General features: G+C 40.0%; 1 protein-coding gene across 1 annotated transcript in view; it reads left to right on the top strand.

The window, feature by feature from the left end:
• GORASP2 (golgi reassembly stacking protein 2) overlaps nt 1-25,681 on the top strand; it is a 33,217-nt gene extending 7,536 nt beyond the window's left edge. Inside the window, exons 2-10 of the mRNA XM_066280215.1 lie at nt 4,754-4,834; nt 6,051-6,254; nt 7,738-7,824; nt 8,797-8,927; nt 13,628-13,760; nt 15,845-15,968; nt 20,382-20,468; nt 22,400-22,510; nt 24,564-25,681. Coding sequence (XP_066136312.1) covers nt 4,754-4,834; nt 6,051-6,254; nt 7,738-7,824; nt 8,797-8,927; nt 13,628-13,760; nt 15,845-15,968; nt 20,382-20,468; nt 22,400-22,510; nt 24,564-24,904 — 1,299 coding nt within the window. The 3' untranslated portion in view covers nt 24,905-25,681. The remainder of the gene's footprint in view (nt 1-4,753; nt 4,835-6,050; nt 6,255-7,737; nt 7,825-8,796; nt 8,928-13,627; nt 13,761-15,844; nt 15,969-20,381; nt 20,469-22,399; nt 22,511-24,563) is intronic.
• Nucleotides 25,682-26,153: the final 472 nt, after the last annotated feature.

Raw genomic sequence — 26,153 nt, 5'->3', positions numbered from 1 at the left:
TCTTTTTAATTGATTCTAGAGAGAGGAGAGAGAGTAGTGATATAGGGGAGAGGAGCGGGAGGCATCAATCATACTAGTTGCTTCCCTTATGTGCCTTGACTGGGCAAACCCAGGGATTTGAGCCAGTGACCTCAGCATTCCAGGTCAGTGCTTTATGCACTGTGCCCCACAGGTCCAGCCTGCTTTTTTATTTTTTGAGAAGAGGAACTTGCCAGATGACGTTGAGTGAGCCTTTGAACTTTGTTCTTTTTACCTCAAAAGTGGGAAAATAGTAGTGCCTCTTCCACCCTTTTTTTTTTTTTAACTAAAAACACATTAGATACTGTATATGAAAATGTTTTGGAGAAAATTGAACACATTAAATGTCTTTATTAAAATAGTGCTGCTCACCTTGGTGGTTATCCTGAGGATTAAGTGAGATATTCAATGTAAAGCACTTAACATAGGATCTGGATGTGATAAAGATATGAGTATTAGTTGATGCCTTTATTGTTAACATTTGTATTATTGTATCACACATTGAGAACCACTAGTGTAGTGGCAATACTAGTTAAAATATACTTGTAAACATTTCAAGTAATATCTCCATTTAACCAATCATTCAGTAGCTACTATTTGTCCATGTACCTAACCCTGTACTTTACTGCTGTTTAAAACATAAGTTTTAGATCAAAGCTGACCCATTAATTTTATAAATGTGGCTTCTAATTTTTAAGGAAATCTTATGTCTGCTTTTTAAAAACTGTGTACCAGTGTCCTTTACATTGTTTTGCTAGTGTGACTAAACACATTAATGAGAATGACTAAAAGTGTTTGTGTTATTAAACTGATTTGTTGGGTTTGATTTACACTGTAGAATCTGTAGATGACTTAGCAACAGTTAGACTTATTCCATGGTGAGTCATTTAATCTTAGAGGCTCTCTAGTCAGCCTCCTTTATAGCTAAAAAAATAAAGAGAGAGAGATTATTGCCCAGGGTCACACAGCAAGTTTTCTTTTCCTAAGAAACAAATAACTAATGGTTTTTAAATAGTATAAAATGACAGTTTGTCAAGAGTTTTTGCTTCTTTTGGAGCAGACTTCACTTTCCACATTGTATATGGATCTTTTCTAGATAGCTGCTGTGTAATGATGGGTTTTTATTTCCTTTTAGTTACTGTTAGGATCTTATTTCAAATTGCTTGACATGCTACAAGTTACATCCTGGGTTCAGTGTCAGGAGAATGCTTTGGTAGAACACGTGAGGAGATGTCTTAGTAAGGAGGCTTGTACTTTTCTCATCTACTGCAAAATTATTTACTACACATTTGTGTCAAGTCCCAAATGGGGAAACTGGCCCTTTTCATTTGTGGAAGAGCTCCCTGATTCTAAAAGGTCCATTTAATAACTCTGAAGGATTTAGTTTATTACATTGCATTTCTGAATCTTTTCCTATTGTTTTGATTACTTAGCCACACACATGTAACATGAGGCTTCATTTGTATAATTGAAATGAATTCTCGTTTAAGTTGTTACTTGGATTGAATTTATTTTTTTAGTCTTATTTAACATCTCTACTGTTTTTAAAAATAGTGCATCACTGACAGTGTTAACATTAAATTGAGAGCTGGAGAGATGATGGTGTAGACAGAAAGTCATTCAAAGGGACTTACCTGCCTTTTATGTGTGAAGAAGGAATTGGTGGGGGACTCACCTGCCTTTTATGTGTGAAGAAGGAATTGGTGGTGCAGTAATAGTTAATACAGAGAAGACACATTCCACTGAGTCAATGGAAATATCTCCATAGTTAGAAAATTTAAGGAAAATAATTCACATACCAGCTAGAAACTTGGGCAAGTGTATCTTTGTATATCACCTTATAAAACATCTAGTCTGATAATATCTGTGTTCTGAAAGTAATCAATGGTTTCCTTTGCTACTTTAAAGTAGCAGTTCTGTATTTCTCAGCTGGAAGTATATAAGTAAATGCAGGGACCAATGCCATAGGGAGAATACCTCCCCCACCTTGCTCTCACTTCTTCCCTTCAACCTTGCTGCCCCTCTCTCTACTCCAAGTCAAGATATAAAAGAGAGGGATTCATGTAAAATGACCCAAATCTAGTATATACTTTTAGTCCCAGAAGAGACAGTGCTTCACTGGAAATCAACCAATATAGAGCTGTTAGGTCTGTCCACAAATTTAGGCTGAATCTGGGAAAAGTTTCTGTATTTAACCTAATAATAAATGCTAAGTGGCCTACATAGCCGTATATGTGTGTGTTTAATTAAGATGGTTTGAAGGAAACATGATGAATCAACAATGAGATCTCATAGGGGACAGAAAGTATTGAAGTGGTAATCAGATATTTGAGAGATTAGAGACCAAAGAGATTCTTATCAACAGATAATATTGCCAGAGAAACTGTTTAATTTAATGTGTTGTAGATCTTACTTTCCATAGTATGAAATTTAGGAAATTTTCTTTAAATGTATTAGGGTCAAAGAGCATTTCCTAGGGCTCTCTCTCCTATCAGTAATCAAGATACCTAATTGCTGAAATTGTGCTGGTACTAATGGTATGTATAAATTTAGGAAAGAAATTCATTTCAGGATTCATTAGAAACAGATCAATGTTTGCAGTAAATAAAAATAGAAAAATAGAGAAATATTTATTTTAGAATTCAAAGTTAGTTATTGAATCTTTTTTGAGTTATGGAAAAGAAATATGTCTACTAGTATTGGTGACTTTGCATTTCAAACAAATGATGGTAAAACTTTATACTTGGAGGCTGACATGATAAGAATCAGTGTGTGAGATCAATTTCTAAGTTAGTAATGACATTACAAAAAGCAGTCTTTAGCCCTTTTTAACTAGAACGTAAACTTTTGGTAGCCTCAGTGGAGAAGTGTGAAATTGACCAATGGGCAAGTTGGTTTCTAGATAAAATAGAATTAGATGTGGACCCTATTAAGTGAGCAACTTCACACTGAGAGAGTTCCTAGGGTTATGCTAATTATCCTCTTTACACCTGCAGCATTTGACACCTAATGATAAGAACCTAATGGATAGGCATTTCACACCTAATAGATCTGTGACTCTTTTCCAGCTAGCTGTGACTTGACCTCACTTTTCTTCCCATAATAGCTCCATGCAGAGACCATTTTCTTTTCAGAGTTGCCATTTGAGGAGATATCTGTCTGCTATTTTGGGTTCTAGATATTTTGCTTGGTAATAAATACAGGGTGGTGCCAAAGTAGAATTACAGTTCTTATGGAAAAACATGCAGTAATTAATAAATAATAATACAAGAATAAACTCTCACAAATGTAAACCTACTTTTGTTATACCCTGTATGTAGAATATAGCCCCCATTTAAGAAAACTTGAGTATACAGAAACTAAACAAGTATAAATTGATTATTTTTCTTAAAACTAACACTTTTAAATCCCTTTGATAATTTAACTTGTTTAATTTACACAATTTCCACATTTGCAGGAAAATTTGCATAAAGCAAAATCAGTTTTACTGAGGTAAACATTGAAACACCTTTATCATGGACAACTATTCTTTATTGTGACAAATGGAAAAAAATGTTGTTTTATTTCTTCAGAGGCAATGATAGTATAATTTGGCTTTAAATAAATAAAAGTTAGCCCTGGCCAGTTGGCTCAGGGGTAAAGCATCGGCCCGGCATGTGGAAGTCCCAGGTTCCATTCCCTGCCAGGGCACACAGGAAAAGCACCCATCTGTTTCTCCACCCCTCCCCCTCTCCTTTCTTTCTGTCTTTCTTCCCTTCCCACAGCCAAGGCTCTGTTGGAGCAAAAGTGTTCCCTGGCACTGAGGATGGCTCCGGAGCCTGCACCTCAGGTGCTAGAATGGCTCTGGTTGAAAAGGAGCAACAGCCCAGATGAGCAGAGCATCGCCCCCTGGTGGGCATGCCAGGTGGATCCTGGTCGGGCACATGCGAGAGTCTGTCTCTATGCCTCTCCACTTCTCACTTCAGAAAAATACCAAAAAATAAGTAAAAATAATAAATAAATAAAAGGTAACATTAATTCAAGATTAGTATCATTAATCCAAGAAGTCAGGTATTAGAGGGACATATTTTGGGAACAATCTGGGTTCCATTTTGAAAGCATTAAAACTATTTGTTATTGTGTAAATAGCTACAGATTTATGTACAGATGAATGTGTGTATCTATTATTTGAATAGTTCATAATTGACTATTAGAATTCTTTGGACTTGTTAGAGAAAATCAACCTACAAATATTGATGCAAACTTTGTTATAAGTTAGTTTTGACAATATTTAATAACATCAAGCAGAATAAAAATTTCTTAAAACATTATGAAAATATTTTAGAGAAATGCAAAGTGGATTGCATTAACTTTGTGCTTTTTTGTCATATTACCATTATGACTAGTAACTAATTTTTATTGCAGTTTTAGAAAGTATAATAGTTAATTTTAATTCTTTTCAAAGTTGGGATGTTAAACATTTGAGTTGTTGAGAAGCTAAATAACCTTAGTCTTCCATTTAAAGTCCTCTATAAATCTGGCTTCACGCTTTCTTTCCAGCAGCCTCCTTGCTAGACTGGTAGTTGTAAAATGTATTTTTGAGTTTCACCTACATCCCTAGCCAGCTGTGGGACCACAGGGAAGTCACAGGATGGTTTCTTCACCTGTGAAATAGTGAGGAGATGGGTATTAAAATTGTACTTAAAATTTTTAATCAAGCTTTGCATTTTTTATATTGGCATTTTTGTTTTTACAGGTACAAGAAAATTCCCCAGGCCATAGAGCTGGGCTGGAGCCTTTCTTTGATTTTATTGTTTCTATTAATGGTTCGAGATTAGTAAGTTCGATTTCTTTATATTTTTGTCTGTAGTATTTTGTAATCTTTTTAAAATGGAATTTTTCAGAGTATCTGGGATGGATATTTATTCATTAGTTATAAACATTATAAAGTCTGATACCAGTTTATAAAAATAATTATGTGTTAGTAAACATATGAAAATGTGAAATATCAAATACTATATATACCTCACACTTGAGTGATTATTTTAGGGGAGTAAAATCACTGGATACAGATTTTTGTAGGTTATTGACAAATGCATTAGTAAAGACTCTCAAATAACTTGTCAGTTTTCTTGTGTATATAAGTAATGTTACTAGAACCAGAGAGAGAGAGAGAGATGTGTTCCAAAAGTGCAGAAGTCAGACCACTTCTTATTAGTTGCTTTCAGCCTGACCTGTGGTGGTGCAGTGGATAAAGAGTCCGCCTAGAACTCTGAGGTCGTCAGCTCAAGGCCCTGGGCTTGCCCTGTCAAAGCACATAGGAGAAGCAACTATGAGTTGCTTCCCACTTCTCCCCCCTTTCTCTCTACCTCTCTCTCCCCTCTCTCTAAAAATCAACAAATAAAATCTATAAGTTGCTTTCAGTTTACCTGTAGTAAAGTCCTGTAGGAAGAAATTAATAATTTCAGCAAAGGAATTTCTTCTGATAAAGGCTATCAATCGGTACTTTGTTGTCTTTTTTTCACAGCAGTGTTAAGTTTTTGTTTATTACTTATCAATATCTACATAATGGCCTTTATTTATTTCTGTAATGAAATATTTAACATACTGCTTCCATTTTCTTTTCCTGACACTTCCTAATAAATAAAGTATATATTTAGGAGTAGAATCCAAAATTAAACTTCCCAGTGCCAGCAAATGTTTTATATTTTTAAACCAAAGTCATACCAATCCTATTAGTAATATGACTTCTTACAGCGTATTTTGTTTTTTTATCATTGAGGCCCTAGATCACTTTGGTTCATCTTGGGTTGCAAATTCCATAATCTGTAGTCAGGTATTAGAAAAAAGTCAGAAGTTGTTGCTAACATAAGAGTTATTCTTAACTCCTTAACATTCTTTTACTTGGAGGAACATTTGAATGCTAATTAAACCTTGCCCTTTGAATAGTTTGTGTTGATTATTAATATTACTTTAAGAGGGCCATAGATGCTTAAGCTAAGACAATTAAACATTAAATATTTATTAAGAAAAATAATTTTATGTGTTCACAGAATAAAGATAATGATACTCTTAAGGATCTACTGAAAGCAAATGTTGAAAAGCCTGTAAAAATGCTTATCTACAGTAGTAAAACCCTGGAGCTGCGAGAGACCTCAGTCACCCCAAGTAACATGTGGGGTGGCCAGGGCTTGCTGGGCGTGAGCATTCGTTTCTGCAGCTTTGATGGGGCGAATGAAAACGTTTGGCATGTGTTGGTAGGTATCAACTATAAGCTGTTACCTGTACTTTAAGAAGCAGTGTAGCCTGACCTGTGGTGGCACAGTGGATAAAGTGCTGACCTGGAATGCTGAGGTTGCCGGTTCAAGACCCTGGGCTTGCCTGGTCAAGGCACATATGGGAGTTGATGCTTCCTGCTCCTCCTCCTGTTCTATCTCTTTCCTCTCTCTCTTTCTCTTTCTCCAATAAAAATGGATAAATAAAATCTTTTTTAAAAAAAAGCAGTGTAGGCACTGGCCAGTTGGCTCAGCAATAGAGCATCAGCCCAGTGTGTGGAAGTCCCAGGTTCGATTCCCGGCCAGGGCACACAGGAGAAGTGTCCATCTGCTTCTCCACTCTTCCCCCTCTCCTTTCTCTCTGTCTCTCTCTTTCTCCCCCCACAGCTGAGGCTTCGGTGGAGCAAAGTTGGCCCGGGCGCTGAGGATGGCTCCATAGCCTCCGCCTCAGGTGGAGGAGTGGCTCCAGTTGCAGCGGAGCATCGCCCCCTGGTGGGCGTGCCGGGTGGATCCTGGTCGAGCACATGTGGGAGTCTGTTTGTCTGCCTCCCCTCTGCTTCTCACTTCGGAAAAATACAAAATAAAAATAAATAAAAAAGAAGCAGTGTAGCCCTGTCCAGATGGCTCAATTGGTTAGGGCGTCTTCCCAAAGCACAGAGATTGTGGGTTCCATCCCCAGTCAGGGCACATAACAGGAACAGATTGATATTCCTCTCCCTCTCTGCCTTTCTCTCTTTTCTCCTCTCCCTCTCCCCCTCCCCCTCTCTCCCTCTTTTTCTCTCCCTTTCTCTCCATTCCTCTCTCAGTAAAATTAATACTTTAAAAAAAAATAAGCATTGTAGGAAAGTGTTCTAACAGTGGTTGTCTTCAGTTTGGTGAGATTGTATGGGTATTATTATTAGGCTATTTTTAGTTCTTGAAAATCAAAATTCATTGCAATTAAAATACGGATTTTTTTTTTAAATGCCTGAGGAAGAAAAGCAAATACACACATCTAAGAACTCTTTTTCTAATGATGTGTCTATTACAAGAAGAAATGTCAAAGCAGATAGCTACAGAAATATTTTAAGCCTGGCCTGTGGTGGCACAGTGGATAAAGCCTCAATCTGAGGTCGCTGGTTCGAAACCCCGGGCTTGCCCGGTCAAGGCATGTACAGGAAGCAACTACTACGAGTTGATGCTGCCCACTTCTCCCCTCACTTTTTCTCTCTTTTCCTCTCTCTCTCTCCTCTCTCTAAAAATCAATAAATAAAATCTTAAAAATATATCTTTTAAATATTATTTAAAATATGTGTTTTTATGCTTAGGAGATTTAAAAATATAAATTTTATAGTTTTAGACATTATCTCTAACAAGACAGTTACAAATATAGGGGCTTTTAATCACTCTAGTTAAGGACAACTATAAAATCTGGAAGATTATTTTATGCGCATTAATTTTGGGGTGTGTTTTTGGGTCATCCTAGGAAGTGGAATCAAATTCTCCTGCGGCACTGGCAGGTCTGAGGCCTCATAGTGATTACATCATTGGAGCAGATACTGTCATGAATGAGGTAATTAGTGTGTTTATTAATACTGAAAATTATATAACATTTTCTTATTATAATGTTTAAGTTCAGAAATATAAGCATACTTTGCATTTAGAGGTGAAATTTAGGTCTTTGCTGGTCAAGTTAGCTTATGCCTCAGGGTGCTAAACAGAACATCTGCGAGTGTCTTACTAGATACAGCTGTGAGGAAAACCACATATTGTGTGTAGCAGTTGCACAGATTTTGGGTATGGTATACAGAAATCTCAGTGTGTCTCAAGGCTAAATCAAATCCTCATTTTGGTTATTGATATTATTTTCTCTTCCCCTTTTTAAGGTAACAAAATTGGCTCAGCTATATCAGTCATAATCCTTTTTCTTGCTGTTAGCATTGCTAAGTCAAAAATGAGAGAAAAATAGGGTGCCCAAGATTACCAGGTCTTAATCATGGAGAGCAAAAGCCGAATACAGTGGTACCTTGAGATATGAACAAACCAACATACGAATTTTTAAGATACGAGCTGCAACTCAGTCCATATTTTTGTTTGAGATCCCAGCAAAATTCCGAGATACGAGTCATGATTCAGGAAGCTGCTGCTAGTTGGCGCGTTGGCTCACGGGTCCAGCATTGGCAGTTTGATATACGAGTTGACTGACTTACGAACTTGGTTACAGAACGAATTCTTGGTTACAGAATTCATATCTCAAGGTACCACTGTATATAAAATTGGGGTATAGAAGAGTTTTAAGTAAGATTGTGACTAGATCTTATGGAACTGGGCATAAGGCCTTGCACATAGTAAATAGGTAATATTACGTGTTAAATTAAACCTTGTTTGGAGTATTGGTTTTAATAAATGATTTTTATGTCTTGGGTAGGGCCTACAATCTATGTGTGTGTAGTTTCCAGATAGTTTTTGCCATTAGCCAGGTTTGGAACCCACTGTTCCAAAGTTCAGTAACATAAAAATATTTTCTTCTGTGATGCTTTTGCAGTCTGAAGATCTGTTCAGCCTTATTGAAACACATGAAGCAAAACCATTGAAACTTTATGTGTATAATACAGACACTGATAACTGTCGAGAAGTGATTATTACACCAAATTCTGCATGGGGTGGAGAAGGCAGGTAAGATCATTTTTCAGACTAAGTTGTGACTGCTTAAACTTAGCTGTGTTGTAAAAATTGTTTTTGACTCTGGCCAATTATTTCAGTCCATTAAGAGCGTTGTCCCAAAATGACACGGTTGTAGGTTCAGTCCCTAGTCAGGCCACACACTGGAATCAACCAGTGAATGCACAACTGAGTGGAACAACAAGTGAATGCTTCTCTTCTCCCTACCCCTCTCTTTCTTCCTCTCTCTGTCTCTTTAAAAGTAAAAAAAAAAAAAAAAATAGGCACTGGCCAGATAGCTCAGTTGATGGAAGCATAATCCTGAGCATGAGGTTGCCAATTCAGTTCCCCAGTCAGGGCGCACACAGGAGCAACTCGATGTTCCTGTCTCTCTCCAAAAAAGAAAAAGATTTTATTTTGAAACAAGTTAACAAGTTATTAGTTTATTATAAGACTTCTCTTGAGAAAAGGAAAATGTTGACCTAAAATATTGAACCCAATAACTCACTTTTTTTTAAGTGCATGTTATTTAAGGAGACCAATATGTATACTCTAGTCCAGTGGATTTCTACCTTTTTATACTTGGGAACCAGTGAAAATAGAATGGTTTCAGGGACCACTAAGGCAGAAATCACCCTGAACATATAAGCAAATTTGACTAAGATCCTTGGGTCTATTATTTTTATACATCAGGTGGTTAACTCTTTTATAGACTGGCATGAAATTTCTGGCAGACCGGTCCACAGACCAGCAGTTGAAAAACATCGCTCTAGTCCTTTTCTTTACTTGACATAAGAGATAACAGCCTTTTTTCTTCTGTTTTGTTAAAAATCCATTTTTTTCCTAATTCCTCTCCCCAACAATGGAACAATACAGTGTAACTTTCTCCAGCTTTGGGACAATTTCTTAGACTTTGTGGAAACTGTTGGCTTTCAGAAATAGGCTGATTTCAACATAATATTAGACAAAATTTCACATTTAGAAAGAGGATCAAACCAAGCAGGTAAACTATAAAATCAATTTTCTGGAACCACTTATCAGTTCAGTTTCCTAATTTCAAGTAGCCAGACCAGAGCAGTGCATACTGATTTACACTGCTTCTTTAGCTCTTTATACTGTTGTCTAAATTGTACACATTTTTCACTCTTCTGAAAGTCCTAAAAGCCTTTTTTAACTTGAGAAATCACTGAGCATAAGTCATAATTAAAGGAAAGCCGAGGGTTTAGAAACTTCGAAGTGTTCTGTGAAATCTTGCATTTGTTGGGGAGAAAAAGATGACTTAGTTGAAGCAGGCAGATAAAATTTCTTATTTGCTCCCAGTACTTTTACCCACCCTACCTGAGATTTCTTTTTTTTTTTTTTTTTTTAGAGAGAGAGAGGGATAGACAGGGACAGACAGACAGGAACGGAGAGGGATGAGAAGCATCAGTCATTAGTTTTTCATTGCGCATTGCAACACCTTAGTTGTTTATTGATTGCTTTCTCATATGTGCCTTGACCGTGGGCCTTCAGCAGACCGAGTAACCCCTTGCTGGAGCCAGCAACCTTGGGTTCAAGCTGGTGGGCTTTTCCTCAAACCAGATGAGCCCGCACTCAATCTGGCGACCTCGGGGTCTCGAACCTGGGTCCTCTGCATCCCAGTCCATCCCAGTGGATCAGGGGTCCCCAAACTACGGCCCACGGGCCGCTTGTGGCCCCCTGAGGCCATTTATCCGGCCCCCACTGCACTTCCGGAAGGGGCACCTCTTTCACTGGTGGTCAGTGAGAGAATAGTTCCCATTGAAATACTGGTCAGTTTGTTGATTTAAATTTACTTGTTCTATATTTTAAATATTGTATTTGTTCCTGTTTTGTCTTTTTACTTTAAAATAAGGTATGTGCAGTGTGCATAGGGATTTGTTCATAGTTTTTTTTATAGTCCGGCCCTCCAACGGTCTGAGGGACAGTGAACTGGCCCCCTGTGTAAAAAATTTGGGGACCCCTGCAGTGGATAGTGCACGCTCTATCCACTGTGTCACCACCTGGTCAGGCTCTACCTGAGATTTTACAGCTAAACATATGTTGGTGCCAGAATGCCATTGTGCAACTTGAGAAGATGAGATAGAGGTACCATTTTAAGAATCTGGCCAGTCTGATCAAGTTGTCATTGTTCATTGTCCAGGTTTATAATTACAGAAATATGGTCTTCTCAGGGTATTCAAAGTCGACTAATTTCAGAGGAACTGCCTCATATATACTAAATTTGCAAAGAAACTGCTGAATTTCTTAGAATAGCAAATTTTCAGTTTAGAAAAGAAACTGATAGTTTCTCCAATTAAGGGCACTCAGGTCAGATTAGTGCCACCGCAGAGCTCGGTGAGCGTGGAATCAGTGGAGGAGGCTCTGCAGATGGGGAAGTCCACACTGGTTCTTCAGCTTTCAACCCCACTGCTGCATGCTTGTTCTTGGAGCCCTTCTCTATATTCTGGCAGTTATTCCTTTTCTTTGAAAGACTTTTCCTTTTGACATGGCTTAATACCGTTGATCAGCCATTGCTTTAAACAGGCCCCTACAGACCATTTTCCTGGGTTTGCCCTCATTTGGTATATGTCTGCCTCTGGTTTCTATTCCTTCCTCAGAGGCTGACCACATTTCATTCATTATAGCTTATTTCTCATAGTTTCATTCTTAAGTTTACAGAAAGTCTTGCTGTTGCCTCGAGTGTCTTCTGCTAGCACTTAGATATTTTGATTAAGAAGCACCTTGTTTTCAAATGTAGCTATATCTGATCAGTAAATATTATTTAATCTTATTTTCTTCTTCCAAATTTATCTGAAATCCAGTTCAATGAGAAGTGCAGTTTTGATGGTAGAAGGTAGAGAAGGAACAAATAATTTTGTATTACAAAGCATCATTGTGAAGTCAGATTTGGATAAGGAAGAGTTAATTTTGGTCACTGCCTGCTCTCCCAGCTTTTGGTGATGCTAATACACATGAAAATAATAAATACCTTGGCAGAGGAGGTGCACAGACATATCTGCGCATGGCCTGCTTAGAAAGTGTCAGGTAGTTTTGGAAATAAATGCAGTCATGATAGAAACATAGTTGGAACCTGATGTGATGAGCCTTAAATATCATGGTCAGGAATTTGTATATACTTTGGGCAGTGGGACTATGATATTGTATCAGTTGGAGTTCTTTGGTTCCAAACAGTAGAAACCAACTGATTTTGTCTAAGCAGACATGAGTTTATTGCTGTGGAATCACTCATTTAATCAAAGAAACAGCTAAAGATTCAGACTTGGAAAGGATGGGACTCAGAACACCTCTAGGGATTTAGAGAGGAAGAACTAATTGGCAGTTTCATCAGTAGTCTACTGAAGGAATGAACTGGTTTTGTTTTTCTTTCGCTTCCAAGATTTGTAGCCACGGGTGGGATAGGTGGATTGGCCTGGCATTCATCATTAGCCACTATTTGGTTTGGGCAGAAGAGGTCCCATGATTGACAGGCACATGACAGCAGAGAAATAATTCTCCAAAGGAAAGAAAGAAAAAGAAATATTGTACCTAACCAGGCAGTGGTGCAGTGGATAGAGCATCGGACTGGAATGCAGAGGACTCAGGTTCAAAACCTCGAGGTCACCGGCTTAGCGCAGGCTCATCTGACTTGAGCATGGGCTCACCAACTTGAGCGTGGGTCACAGGCTTGAGCCCAAAGGTCACTGGCTTGAAGCACAAGGTTGCTGGCTTGAGCAAGGGGTCACTCGCTCTGCTGTAGCACCCACCCCACCCCTGGTCAAGGCACATATGAGAAAGCAATCAATGAGCAACTAAGAGGCTACAACGAAGAATTAATGCTTCTCAATCTTTTTCTCTTCCTTTCTGTCTGTCCCTATCTGTCTCTCTCTGACTCTCTCTCTGTCTCTGTCACAGAAAAAAAAATATTGTGAGGTTAGCAGCCTATGGAAGGAAGCAGTGTGATCATATCATTAAAAAGATGGCCTCTAGACTTTGAGTGAGGGGTATGCAGCATAATCAAAGGTCAAAATAATCTGGAGATGTTTTCTCGGAACATATGTACCCTGATTAATCGATGTCACTGCATTAAAACTAATAAAAATAAGATTAAAAAAAAGATGGCCTCTATCAGTATGAGGATGAATTAGAAGGAATCTGGATTAATTTGAAGTGATTTTTGTCAGGATCTGAAATAGCACTACGAGACGTTTAAATGACATCGTACAGAAGTGCTTGGAGCTCTTCTGTGGGCAGACTGTGTCATTCATTCAGCAAATAATGATTGTTTGCCATGTTCCAGAAACTGTTCAGGCATTAAACAAAACAAGGCCTTTGTCCTCAAGAACTTTAACATTTTATTAGGGGATACAGAAAATAAAGAAGTATGCAGTTAGTTAGATAGTTATAAATACTTGAAGAAAAATAAATCAACAGTTCAAATGCTGTAGAGATATTTACCTGAAACCTACATGTTCTTATGGATGAATATCACCCCATTGAATTTAACTTCTAAATAAAAAAAAGAAAGAAAGATAAAGAAAGGAGAGCAAGGGTAGTATCCATGATGGAGAAAATGGTGCTGTTTCATTAAAGGATGGTCAGAGTAGACATCTGATGAGATTATTTAAAAGAATGGAAATTTGTTTCTATATTTCAAAATCTGTGATATGCAAGCTATGATTGATAACAATAACTTTCAAATATACATATTTTAATAGCCTAGGATGTGGCATTGGATATGGTTATTTGCATCGAATACCTACACGCCCCTTTGAAGAAGGAAAGAAAATTTCTCTTCCAGGACAGATGACTGGTACACCTATTACTCCCCTTAAAGATGGGTTTACGGAGGTAAGATAACTTTACTATCCGATTCTATCATAAAATTTCCACCAAAATGAGTCCAGTGTTGAGTATGGTAGGAGCACTAATTGAGATAGGGAGATGATGGATTAAGTACTGACCGTGTTGAATTTGAACATCCATTTGGATATCCTACAGGTCTGGATTTTAAGAAAGAGGACAAGGCTAGAGATAAGATTTGAAAATCATCAGTAAGAGAGAAAAAAGAGAAAGTAATTTAACCCAATGAGATTGATAAAAAAAATTGTCAAGGGATTGGCTCTGGGTGGGTCAAAGGACTGAGGCAAGAGTCTTAAGCATTTCTACTATTTAAATGATGGGCAGAGAAAGGGGACCCATCAAAGGAAACTCAGGAGAAGTCCAAGGGGAGAACAAAGCTTCAAAAAAGGGAGACAGAGAGTAAGTAGTTGATAATATAGTGGTGATAGCCAGTGTTTACTATTTCAAGAAACTTGGCTGGGAAAGCAAAGAATGCTAGGTGTGTGGGAACTATTACAGGATCAAAATGAAGCTTTATAAGGAATAAGATATTTGCTAAGGATTAAAGGCATTTAAAATGTTTCCTAGCCTGACCAGGCGGTGGCACAGTGGATAGAGTGTCGGACTGGGATGCGGAGGACCCAGGTTCGAGACCCCGTAGGTTGCCAGCTTGAGCGCGGGCTCATCTGGTTTGAGCAAAAGCTCACCAGCTTCAGCCCAAGGTCGCTGGCTCGAGCAAGAGGTTACCCCGTCTGCTGAAGGCCCGCGGTCAAGGCACATAAGAGAAAGCAATCAATGAACAACTAAGGTGTTGCAACACGCAATGAAAAACTAATGATCGATGCTTCTCATCTCTCCGTTCTTGTCTATCTGTCCCTGTCTATCCCTCTCTCTGACTCTCTCTCTCTGTCTCTGTAAAGAAAAAAAAAATGTTTCCTATGCAGGAGTTACAGACTGTTAACTCTTGTGTTCATAACTAAATCAAAGCCAAACATCCAAAAAGAAAGTGCTGTAGTCATAAAGAAAGGGCTGCTACCACTGTCATTTTATGGTACAGAGCTTGACCATTCCTGATTCTAGAGAAAGAGGAGGGGGCTATGAAGAAGTATAACTTCTGTTACCTTCTCATCCCCACCATTGACTCATGACCAGAGCCAGTGCAGTTGTCTGCTCAGGCTCCTGTGACCATATGTGCCACCCTAACCAGGATGCCTCTGGGCAGTCAGAAGGCCAGAGGGTAAAGTGGCAGCTAGAGGAAAAGGCCATCATATAAGTTATGTTGAAATGTGCCAGAGGGCACTGGAGCTGGCAGAAATTAGTTTTCAGAGGTGAAGCCACCAATCCATCCATCTGTATAGAATCCCTGTAGACTCACTCGTTTTCTCTTGCCAGAAGGTAGAGATCGGGCTGCCCCACATTCAGTCATTGATGAGAAGAGATGAGATGGTTAGGCATCCTGAGAAACTTCTAAAGAACTTCCAAAATTTTTTTTTTCTTTATTGATTTGAGAGAGAGAGAGAGAGAGACGTTGAGACTTCGATTTGTTGTTCATTCATCTATGTATTCATTGGTTGATTCTTGTATGTGCCCTGACCGGGATCAAACCCTCAACCTTGGCATGTCGGGGAAAACACTCTAACCAATTTAACTACCCAGTCAGGGCTTAGAAACTTCTAAGGAATTTATCATGGTATGAAGACTTCCAGCTGATTTCTTCCATGAGCAATGAAAGTTAAAAACTAGATGAGAACTCAGAGAATAGGAAAGCAGTGGTGTTTTAAAGGGTCAGTAAAGTGATTTTGGGGTAGTTTGGGAGACTAGCATCCTAGTGGGAAGTAGGTGTCACAGTGTATAACAAGGTCGATGCCATTGAGGGACTGGAAGTGAGAGGATGGGGAGATGTTTACAGTGCATATAGTCCTTGGAATACATCCACATTAGGAAGGCGTGTCTGACGGCAGAAGCACCAGGTGAAAACCTGACAGCTAATATATGATCAGAAAATCTGTAGGACTAGTGAGAACCAATATTTATATTTTCTTTTAAGTAAACTTGAGTAATTTTTTTTCTTTCTTTTTTTTTTTTTTTGGAAGGTCCAGCTGTCTTCGGTTAATCCCCCGTCTTTGTCACCACCAGGAACTACAGAAATTGAACAGGGTCTGTCTGGACTTTCTATTAGCTCAACTCCACCAGCTGTCAGTAATGTTCTCAGTACAGGTATGCAGAAAAACTTACTCTGTTTTTCAGTTTACTTTGTTTTACATGGTACTCTTTTCTGTCTCAAGCTATACAATTCTTTAAGAAAATTTTTTTTTTTATTTTAGTAAGAGAGGAAGGGAGAGGGACAGTGATGAGACAGGAACATTGATCTGCTCCTGAATGTGCCCCAACCAGGGATTGAACTGCCAACCTCTGTGCTTCTGGTCCATGCTCTAACCAACTGAGTTACCTGGCCAAGGCTCAAGTGATACAGTTTTAAAAATCAGTGCCAGGTCCAGGCTGGATAACTCAATTGGTTAGAGCATCATCCTCATAACGTCAAAGTTGTAGGTTTGATTTCTGCTCAGGGCATATACAAGAATCAACGAATGAGTGCATAAATAAGTGGAACACAAGTCAGTATGTCTCCCTCTCCCTCCCCTACCCCCTTCCCCCTTCACACTCCGTCTTCTCTCTGCTCTCCCCTTCTTCTTTCCCCCTTTCTGTCTCCCTCCCCATCTATGCCAGTATACTTGGAAGACTGTAAATAAGCTCTACATTGAGGAGCCCTGTCTTGGAAGTTAGCACTAAATCACTATGCACTTTACACAAAGGGCCAGCATTTAAACCTCTTCTCAATGTACTTTAGAATTTTATCTTCTCTTAATATTGTACAAGTTGTAGAGACAGTAGTCTACCTTTAAATTCTGTTTAATTGCTCTGTTTACTCAACAGATGTTTGTATGTCCCCAGGTGGTAGACACTGGGAATACAAACAGGAGCAGCGTACCATTCTCTTCCTAGGGGCGCAGTCTGCTCAGGAGACATGTGTCTATCGCCTCTTCTTTATTTCTTGTCCTATGAATACATCTAGTCCCTATTTGTTTTAGGGTATTTTTTTAAGAGCTTTATCGAGAACTAATTCACATAACATACAATTTACCCATTTAAAGTATACAATTCAGTGGGGTTTTTAAAGTATATCTGCAGAGTTGTGTAATTATCACCTCAGTCACAGAACATTTTACTACCCTAAAGTAAAATACCCTTTATCAATTTTTCCCTATTTTTCCCCAACCCTGAGGCCTAGGCAATTACTAATCTACCTTTATGTGGCTTTGATTAATCTAGGCATTTCATATGTGCAGTCCACTGTGACTGGCTTCTTTCACTTTAAATATTTTTAAGGTTCATTCATGTCATAGAACATATTAATAATTCATTCCTTCTTAGGGCCAAATATTGTCCTCTGGGATGAATACTCCACATTTTGTTTATCCATCAGTAAAGAGACTTTTTGAGTTGTTTCTACTTTTTGGCTATTATTAATAGTTCTGCTATAAACATTTCTGTACAAGTGTTTACGTGGACATATATTATCATTTTTCTTGATTATATACCTAAGAATGGAATTGCTTACTCACATGATAGAGTTCATAACTTGGTATGGTGGTAAAGTTTTTCTCTCTTTTTTTTTTTAAATCTTCTGTTTTCTTCATGTACTCAACTGTTGAGTCTGAATTAAATACATGGTTTAGTTATATTTCATTAATACCTTTCATTCTTTTTTATATATGTATTCAAAATTTGCTTATATGCCTCTTTGATCTGGAATGGACTTAAAACAGCCTACCAAGATACACTTAAAGTCAACAGAATAATCTCTATAGAGTTGGTCTCCTAGGTTCAAATCCCAACTCTTTTCAGAATCTTTGTTTTACTTGCCAAAGATGTGTTTTTTCTAAACAAAATTTTAATTTATTTTTTTTATTAAAATTTTTAAGCATATTCAAAGTGGATAGAACAGTGTAACAAACCTCCACTATTCAATGTCATTGGTTGTCAGAGTGGTGACATATTGCCTCATCCCTATTCTTTGCTAAGTTTTTCCAGCTTTATTAAGGTATGATACCCATACCATAAAATGAACTCAGTGATTCTCAGTAAATTTATGGAGTTGTGCAGTTAGCACCACAATCCAGTTGCAGAACATTTCCTAGGTGACATTAGATATTAATGTCATCAATATCAAGTCTTAGATACAGTTGGGATTTAAAGTTTGTTTTATTCAAGCAGTGTTTGAGTCCTCTTTATGATTGATTTTTTTCTAATATCCCATTGGACACTCCTATAGTTTATTCCTAAGTAGACTTAGGAAAGGTGGGTTAGGGTACTTCTCAAGTCAGCAGCTGTATCTATGTCTGAAGTAACACTTACTGCTTTAGGGTAAGTGTTCCAATGTCGTTTGACAGCTGATTTTAGGGGACAGCTGACATCTCTCTTCATCCCAGTTCCTTTTTGACATTTTAAATCTTCCCTCATTACATTATAGTTATACTTGTCTTATAAGCACATGCGCTGAGATCTTATTACACTATAAAGGCTTCTTGAATATTAAAACAAAGACAGAAATGTAAGTAAAACAGTAATTACTCAAAAGAGATTGAAAGATATCAACATTTTCACTTTGAGTAAGTCAGTTTAAAAATACTCAAATGTGGCCCTGGCCGGTTGGCTCAGTGGTAGAGCGTCAGCCTGGCATGCGGGGGACCCGGGTTTGATTCTCGGCCAGGGCACACAGGAGAAGCGCCCATTTGCTTCTTCACACCCCCCACCTCCTTCCTCTTTGTCTCTCTCTTCCCCTCCCGCAGCCAAGGCTCCATTGGAGCAAAGATGACCAGGGCGCTGGGGATGGCTCCTTGGCCTCTGCCCCAGGCGCTAGAGTGGCTCTGGTCGGTCGTGGCAGAGCGAAGCCCCGGAGGGGCAGAGCGTTGCCCCTGGTGGGCGTGCGGGGTGGATCCTGGTTGGGCGCATGCAGGAGTCTGTCTGACTGTCTCTCCCCGTTTCCAGCTTCAGAAAAATACAAAAAAAAAAAATACTCAAATGTTCTAGCATTATATAACTACTTTTTGTTAGGCATTTATTTTTCTGTCTTTGCTTTTTTTTTTTTTTTTTTTTTCTTAAGCTGGAAACGGGAAGAGACAGTCAGACAGACTCCCGCTTGCACCCGACCAGAATCCATCCAGCATGCCCACCAGGGGCAACGCTCTGCCCACCAGGGGGCGATGCTCTACTTTTAATTATAGTGCTGCAAAGTAGCCCAAACAGTAACTGTAGATATAAGGAAGTATATGGTTTTTAAAAATAACTTTTTTGTTGATTGATCATTTTTAGATTATGAAAGTTTTAGGAAATGAATATATTATTTTGAAATGGCATTAATCAATGTGGCCTTTTTGGTCCACACATATCTCTTTCTCTCACACACATATACACACACACTTCCTGAACCCCTTTGCTCAGTTTTTCTCAGAGAACTTAAGACCATTTTACATGGCATGTATTTTACTTGTTTGATATTTCTCTCGCCATTTCCTGCCCTTCATTAGAATGTAAATTTCCTGAAGGTAGTGATTCTTATTTTCTTTATGCTGTAAAGTGTCTCAGGGTCTAAAGCAATGTCAACATATATTAGGTGCTCCCAAAAACTTGAGTGAATGCACATACCAACCAACTGTCCAACCCCTTTGAGAATCTGATAAAAGCAAAGAATCAACTTATACTTTTGCATGCCTCCAAATTCTGCAGGAAAATAAATACATGAATAAATAAATATTTGAAGATAGTTGCTTCATACTTTTAGGCATGATTTATTCCTCCTACTTTATTTAAGCAGATTTCTATAAGACAAAATCTAGAATCCATGTGCAATATTACTGTCGTTTTGACATCAGCAAAACCTTCTGCATGAGCTGGCGATGAACCTAGTGGGAGGTATCATAAGAGTTACTTGTCTGTAAAGAACATACCCTCCTCAGGCTAACATCAGTAAAAGTTGGGAATGTACTAGACTTCAAAGGACTATCACAGAACCTAAGGTCAAAGGAAATGGAGATTCAGGGAACCAAGTAATTCTCTCCATCAGGAGGTTCACATGCTGTTTGGTCTCTTTGCAGCCATCTGGATATCTCCTCTTTCAGAGACCACCAGCCTTCACTGTTTCACGGGCGCATCCCTCCCAGCCCCCCAGCAGCCCTCCGTCCACGTGGTTTCTTAGTTCAGGAGCGCAGTGGAGATTGACTGGAATCCTTGTGTTCCATTTCCAAGTTCCTAAAACAGTTTTCTGATCTAGCCCTGCGTAGGTCAAGTATAAAACTCTCATCTAGTGAGCTTAGCTGGGATGGCTTTGCAGAGCCTCCCGCCCTCTTGGCCCAGGTTCTGTTGACAGTGTTTATTAGGGGCCACGGGCAGAGTAGATAGACCCACTGTGATACCTGTGACACTGCCAGAAACCAACTAAATGATGTCCCACTGAATGAAGACCTCGCCACTGGGGGAGGGAGAGGTCTGAACCCTGTCTTAACACAGTCTATTTATTCTTTGTCAGTTGAATTTGTTACAAATTTGTAAAAGATTGTGCTTTTATTTTAGGTGCACCAACAGTACCATTATTGCCACCACAGGTCAACCAGTCCCTCACTTCTGTGCCATCAATGAATCCAGCTACTGCATTACCAGGTCAGCAGCAGGAGACCGGAGATGTAACAATAGCATTACTGACGTATTGCATCTTAAACAACAATGAAAAATCTTCCACCTGTGTGATGACTTTTTATGTCTTTTAATCTCATTTTACCCTGCAACTTGTGATAAATGAGAGCAGGAGCATCGTGCTGTTGGTCCCAGCTCGCCAGCTGCTGAGCCTGTCCTCCTCACCCCCAGCCGACTTCCCGCCCTCCCCTGTGCAGCATGAGGCAGGAATGAGGAACACGGGAACGTTCTCTTCTTCGCTGTGTCCTTAGTTCGGACTTCTGATCGTTATGTGAATACAGTGCGTCCTGAAGGAGAGCACTCCTTATGTGGGTCTTTGGTAGCTCTCTGATTAGATCTGGGTTCATTTCTCATCTGTTCCCAGTGAAGACCAAGTCCCTTTCTCCTGCAAATAATAATCAAATATCATTTCAGTGACCAAATATATTTACATTATGAGAGCCTTCAGTTATGTGGCTAAAGATGATGTTCTACAGACATATTAAGCCACTAGAAAGTCCGGCGGTCATACGAAATGACCACTGTTCTAGATATTATAAATTGTAATTAAAATGATTTGTGCAAAGGTGTTTGCAAATTCAAACTGAATTACCCAGGGCAGGCGGCGAGGACGCCCCTTTGCTTACTGCCCCACGGGGTTTCCCCCTTCTACTTGCTTAATTGCTTTAAGTAGAGTGCAATGAAGGAAACCTCTGGCAGTACATTTCTTAAGAGCTACCGCTAGCTCAATAAATAAAGGTGATTTAAATAATAAAATGTTAATTCACATGTCAAAGATCTCTTTGTACACAACATTTCTTGTGTAGATCTTTCCATCATTTCTAAGCTCGCCTTGCAGAAGACCATCAATTTTTAATTTTACATCCGTTCTTTCACGAACTCTTGAACAGGCAACATAAAGTTGACCGTGTCCAAATGCAGGCTCAGGTAAAAAAATGCCAACACGCTTAAGCGTTTGGCCCTGAGACTTATTGATGGTCATAGCAGAGACAAGTTTTACAGGAAATTGTCTATGTCTCAATTGAAACGGCAACCCTGTTTGAGATGGAGCCAAATCAATTCTTGGAATGACATGTATTTCACCTTTAGAGGAGCCAGTCGAAGACTTAGCTATTATTACATTATTTTTCAATTGGAGAACCTCTAGTCTTGTACCATTGCAAAGACCCCTTCTGGTGTTAAGATTTCTTAACAGCATAATAATTGCTCCAATTTTTAACCTCAATTTGTGAGGTGGCATGCCAGAAGGCGGGACTATTTGAATGCCATGGCAACTTCACCCCATTGGCTAGTACAGTTACTCAAGCAACCAATAAGCTATTGGCAACAAACGGACACTTAAGCTGCATATAATAAAGATTATCTACACATTATCCAACTGTATCCACACACAGAAATACAGAATGCTAAAGCAAGTGTAGTAAAATATTCACGTTTGCAGAATTTGAGTGAGAGGTATATATGGGAGTTCTTTCTGTCAACTGCTGTTTGTAACTCTAAGTCTGAAAGTATTTCAGAATTTTCAAAAAAAGAAAAGAAAAAAGAGTCAGAGAGACTGTAAAACTCAATTGACAGAAAAATTCGATTCTCTTGACTACCATGCTTGCTGGGACAAACCAGCCCTTTCTCCAAACACTCGGGCCTCGTCATTGTTGCTCTCAGGTTTAGAAGTATTTGGATTTGTTTTAGCCCTTACCTGCTTAGCCATTTGATCATTTACATATTGAAAGACCTTGTGCTTCAGTGAGATTTTGTTAACGTCCGCATGATAAAAAACCGCCACGCAGTAAGTGCGCTTCTGGTTTTCTCACTTTGAAGCAGATGCTATTTTTTTCAACACAAGATTGAATGTTTTCCTCAGTGGAATTGCCTTACCTTTTATTTCACCTTCTTTTCAGGTCTGATGCCTTTACCAGCAGGACTGCCTAACCTGCCTGCCCTCCCCAACCTGAACCTCCCTGCGCCTCCTGTCATGCCTGGGGTCAGCCTTCCAGAACTCGTCAACCCGGGTATGTTGCCCAGCTCACCCTCCTAGGGTTCTAATAAAAAGTTTTATCCAGCCTGACCAGGCAGTGGCGCAGTGGATAGAGCGTCGGACTGGGATGCAGAGGACCCAGGTTCGAGACCCCGAGGTCACCAGCTTGAGCGCAGGCTCATCTGGTTTGAGCAAAAGCTCACCAGCTTGAGCCCAGGGTCTCTGGCTCAAGCAAGGGGTTACTCAGTCTGCTGAAGGCCCACGGTCAAGGCACATATGAGAAAGCAATCAATGAACAACTAAGGTGTCGCAACGAAAAACTGATGATTGATGCTTCTCATCTTTCTCCGTTCCCGAAGTCTGTCTGTCCCTATCTATCCCTCTCTCTATAAATAAAAAAATTAAAATTAAAAAAAATTAAAACAAACAAAAAAGCTTTATCCAAGAAAGCCAGTCTTCTATTTGTTTTTGTTTTTTTCCTGGAAAAGTCAGATCAGTTTAATAAATTTCATCTGCTTCAAATCAATATTAATCTTTTTTATTTTAAAAGCTTTTTTTTAAAAAAAGCTTGTGATTCTCCTCTGCTTGGCTGCCTCCTCCCCCCCCTTCTCTCCCTGCACCCTGACCACTCAGGCACCATCAAGACCAGTATAGAAATACCAGCTGCGCGGCATCACACTGCTGTAACCTAAGTGGGTGGAAGGGGTGCGGTCCGCCCAGTGGAGGCGAGGGAACAGCCTGCGCTTCTCCTTGTTCTGGGCGGCTACCACCATGGTGCCTGTGCTGTGTGTGTGACCCACCAGAAACAAACTGTGAAATATCACTGCTGGCTGTGCTTCTATGTAGTAAAGATGTAAAGATTTGTTCTTTAATAAATATTCTCCATTATTAAATGTTTTGTAATAAAAACTGAGAGAGTGTAGCTGCAGATAGTTGTTAGCAGACGTTCCAAGTGTTCACAGTCAGGCTCTGCGTTGATGCAAGTGAGGCAGCCGAGTAGCCCACGAGTCTCCTCCAGCTCACGGTCACTGGGTTCCCTCTGCCTTTGAGGTGGCCACATGTTGCAGCTGAGTTTTGATTTTTCTACACTTGAAGGTTTACTGTCTAAGCACGCCCTGTGTCTTTTCTTTTGTGCTCTGTATTCTTGGTGTTTTCCTCTGCGCTTGACAGACTCTCAGAGCATTGAGGATTTGACCAGCCCCGTGGTTAACCTGAACCTATTGTACAACCTGCCTTTCCTTTGTTTCTTAAAAAAGTAAAATTCTTTTTTGTTATCTAAAATCACAATAAAGCTACCAAGTGTAAATAGTTATACGTCAATCTTGAGGCTTGAGCAGAGACTGGGTACTCAGGTGAAGCTAACACAGGGGCTCCATGACAAGCCCCTCCCTGCACAGCCTCCCCAGGAGGACTGGCTTCGGGGCACCTCTTCCTGAGGTCTGCCCTGGGCAGGTTCTGGTTCAGCCTGCAGCTCTCCTGGGTGGGTGGGAGTTCTTTTGTCCAGCACTCCACGTAGCTGCATTGCCCGCTGGCTGGGCCCCTCTGGGAGAAGCATTCCTAGGTATCTAGGAGCCTGGAAGCCTTCAGCCTTTCCTCCTGGCCAGCTGGTCTTACAGTGAGGACAGGGTAGGGCAAAGGAGGTTGACGGTTGTGAATACATGAAACACAGAGTTTATTCTTACATTATTATTTATTACTGTATTTTTCATATGAGCAACTTTTGCCCTTCCTGTGTTTAACTGTCCTGGCCTCCAACTGAGGATAAGCAGAGGTTGTGATTTGCATTCTCTGCTTGGCTTCAGATTTCCTTCATGAAATGCAAACAAAGATAGTCATGTGGGGGTGGGGGGGGGGAGTAAATAGAGACAAATATAAGGTGACAGAAAATGATTTGACTTTGGGTGATGGGTATACAACATAACTGTTCAAATGCTATAGAAGTGTTTACCTGAAACCTCTGTGCTCTTATTGATCAATGTCACCCTGTTAAAGTTAGTTTTCTAAATAAAAACAAAAAAAGAGAGAGTCCTGTGGCAGCTGCTGCTCTGTGCTGGGCGGATGTGTGACCTGTGCCCTTTGTGTCCTAGGTTTGCCGCCTCTCCCTTCCCTGCCTGCCCGGAACTTGCCTGGCATCGCAGCTCTCCCGTTGCCATCTGAGTTCCTGTCGTCATTCCCTTTGGTTCCAGAGGTCTGTTCTGCAGCAGGCTCAGGGGGGCCGCTCTCCTCCCTCCCGCCCACCAGCAGCCCACCCTCCGACCCTGTCACGACCACTGCAAGGGCAGACGCCACCTCAGCACTCGCTCTGGATGTGACGCTCCCAGCTTCCAAGGCCCCCATCGCTGTTGAGGACAGAGTCAGCGAACCGGCCCCGGCCAGTGAGAAGCCTGTTGCTGCGGTAACGGATGGACAGGCCTCCGAGTCACCTTAACTTTGAACCATCTTCGGATTGGCGCGGTGTGCTTATTTAACCACAGAAGCGCGTCTGGAAATGCAAACTCTCAGTTTCATACTAGTTTGTACCGTATCTGTAGGCATCCTGTAAATAATTCTAAGGGGAAAACTAAGCAAGAGGATCTGGGATTGTATCCTGCCAAGTGGGTTCACGGGCTGGGGAGGGAACTGTCAGAAAGTGCTTGTATTTTAAAACCAAAAAGAATCATAAGGGTGGCTTGCTGCCAGGTTTCCACTGCCGTTCTTGGGTGTGCATCTTTGGGAAAGGTGGTGGCAGGTGTCCACTGGTGTTCCTGTCTGCCTGCTGCTCCTCTGTTAGAAAATGAAATATCTTATGCCTAGTACTCACACGCGGCATTTCTTGTGTTTTGTAAATCATTTGGAGAATGCAGACCACCTTACTAAACTGGAAGGAAAAGATACTTTACTTTTGGTCTCCGTGAGTCACAGCTCTGTTAAGGTTTACGTGGAAATTCCAACTGAAGATGTTTGTTAAAGTTACACAGTGTACACTATTAATTGAACACTTTTTATTCAGTCTGTACACAGGTCCTTGTTTTGAGCTCTCAAAATTACTCAGACGACATTTTGTAACTGCTGCTGTTGCTTTATACGTCCACCATAGAGCAGCATTTAAAGAGAATTAAAGGAGGAATTACACAATTTAACCAGAAGGTGGTACTTTGTGACTGCTTAAAATATTCTAGCTACACTGGGAAAGCATAACTTCAGCAATAAAGGACAGTAGTGTGGCTTTTCTCCTCGTAGTTTAAACCCAGCCCTGCTGCCCGTGCGCTGTTACTCTGCAGTGTGCTGCACAGCTTTACTGTACCTGCTCCTGTCTTACTGTTTGCTTTCTCCTGAGTTTTCTAAGAGATAAGTTAAATGGAATTGATTTATTGAATGAAATTAAATGCGTATTATATCTGTTTTTTAACTAAGAAAAGAAAGGTCGTCAGTTATTGACCAGTGCTAGCAGGAACGTTGCTAAGGGAGCAGTCCTCTAGGACCAACCAGCTGGGAATGAGTTATCAGCACCGCCTAGAGCCTCCGCTAGGGGGCCCAGCACCAGCCAGCATTTAGAGCAGGGGTCCCCAAACTTTTTACCCAGGGGGCCAGTTCACTGTCCCTCAGACCGTTGGAGGGCCGGACTATAAAAAAAACTATGAACAAATCCCTATGCACACTGCACATATCTTATTTTAAAGTAAAAAAACAAAACGGGA

This window comes from Saccopteryx bilineata, chromosome 5 (assembly GCF_036850765.1).
Source record: "Saccopteryx bilineata isolate mSacBil1 chromosome 5, mSacBil1_pri_phased_curated, whole genome shotgun sequence".
Classification (NCBI taxonomy): domain Eukaryota; kingdom Metazoa; phylum Chordata; class Mammalia; order Chiroptera; family Emballonuridae; genus Saccopteryx; species Saccopteryx bilineata.
This window is presented reverse-complemented; position numbering and strand designations above follow the sequence as displayed.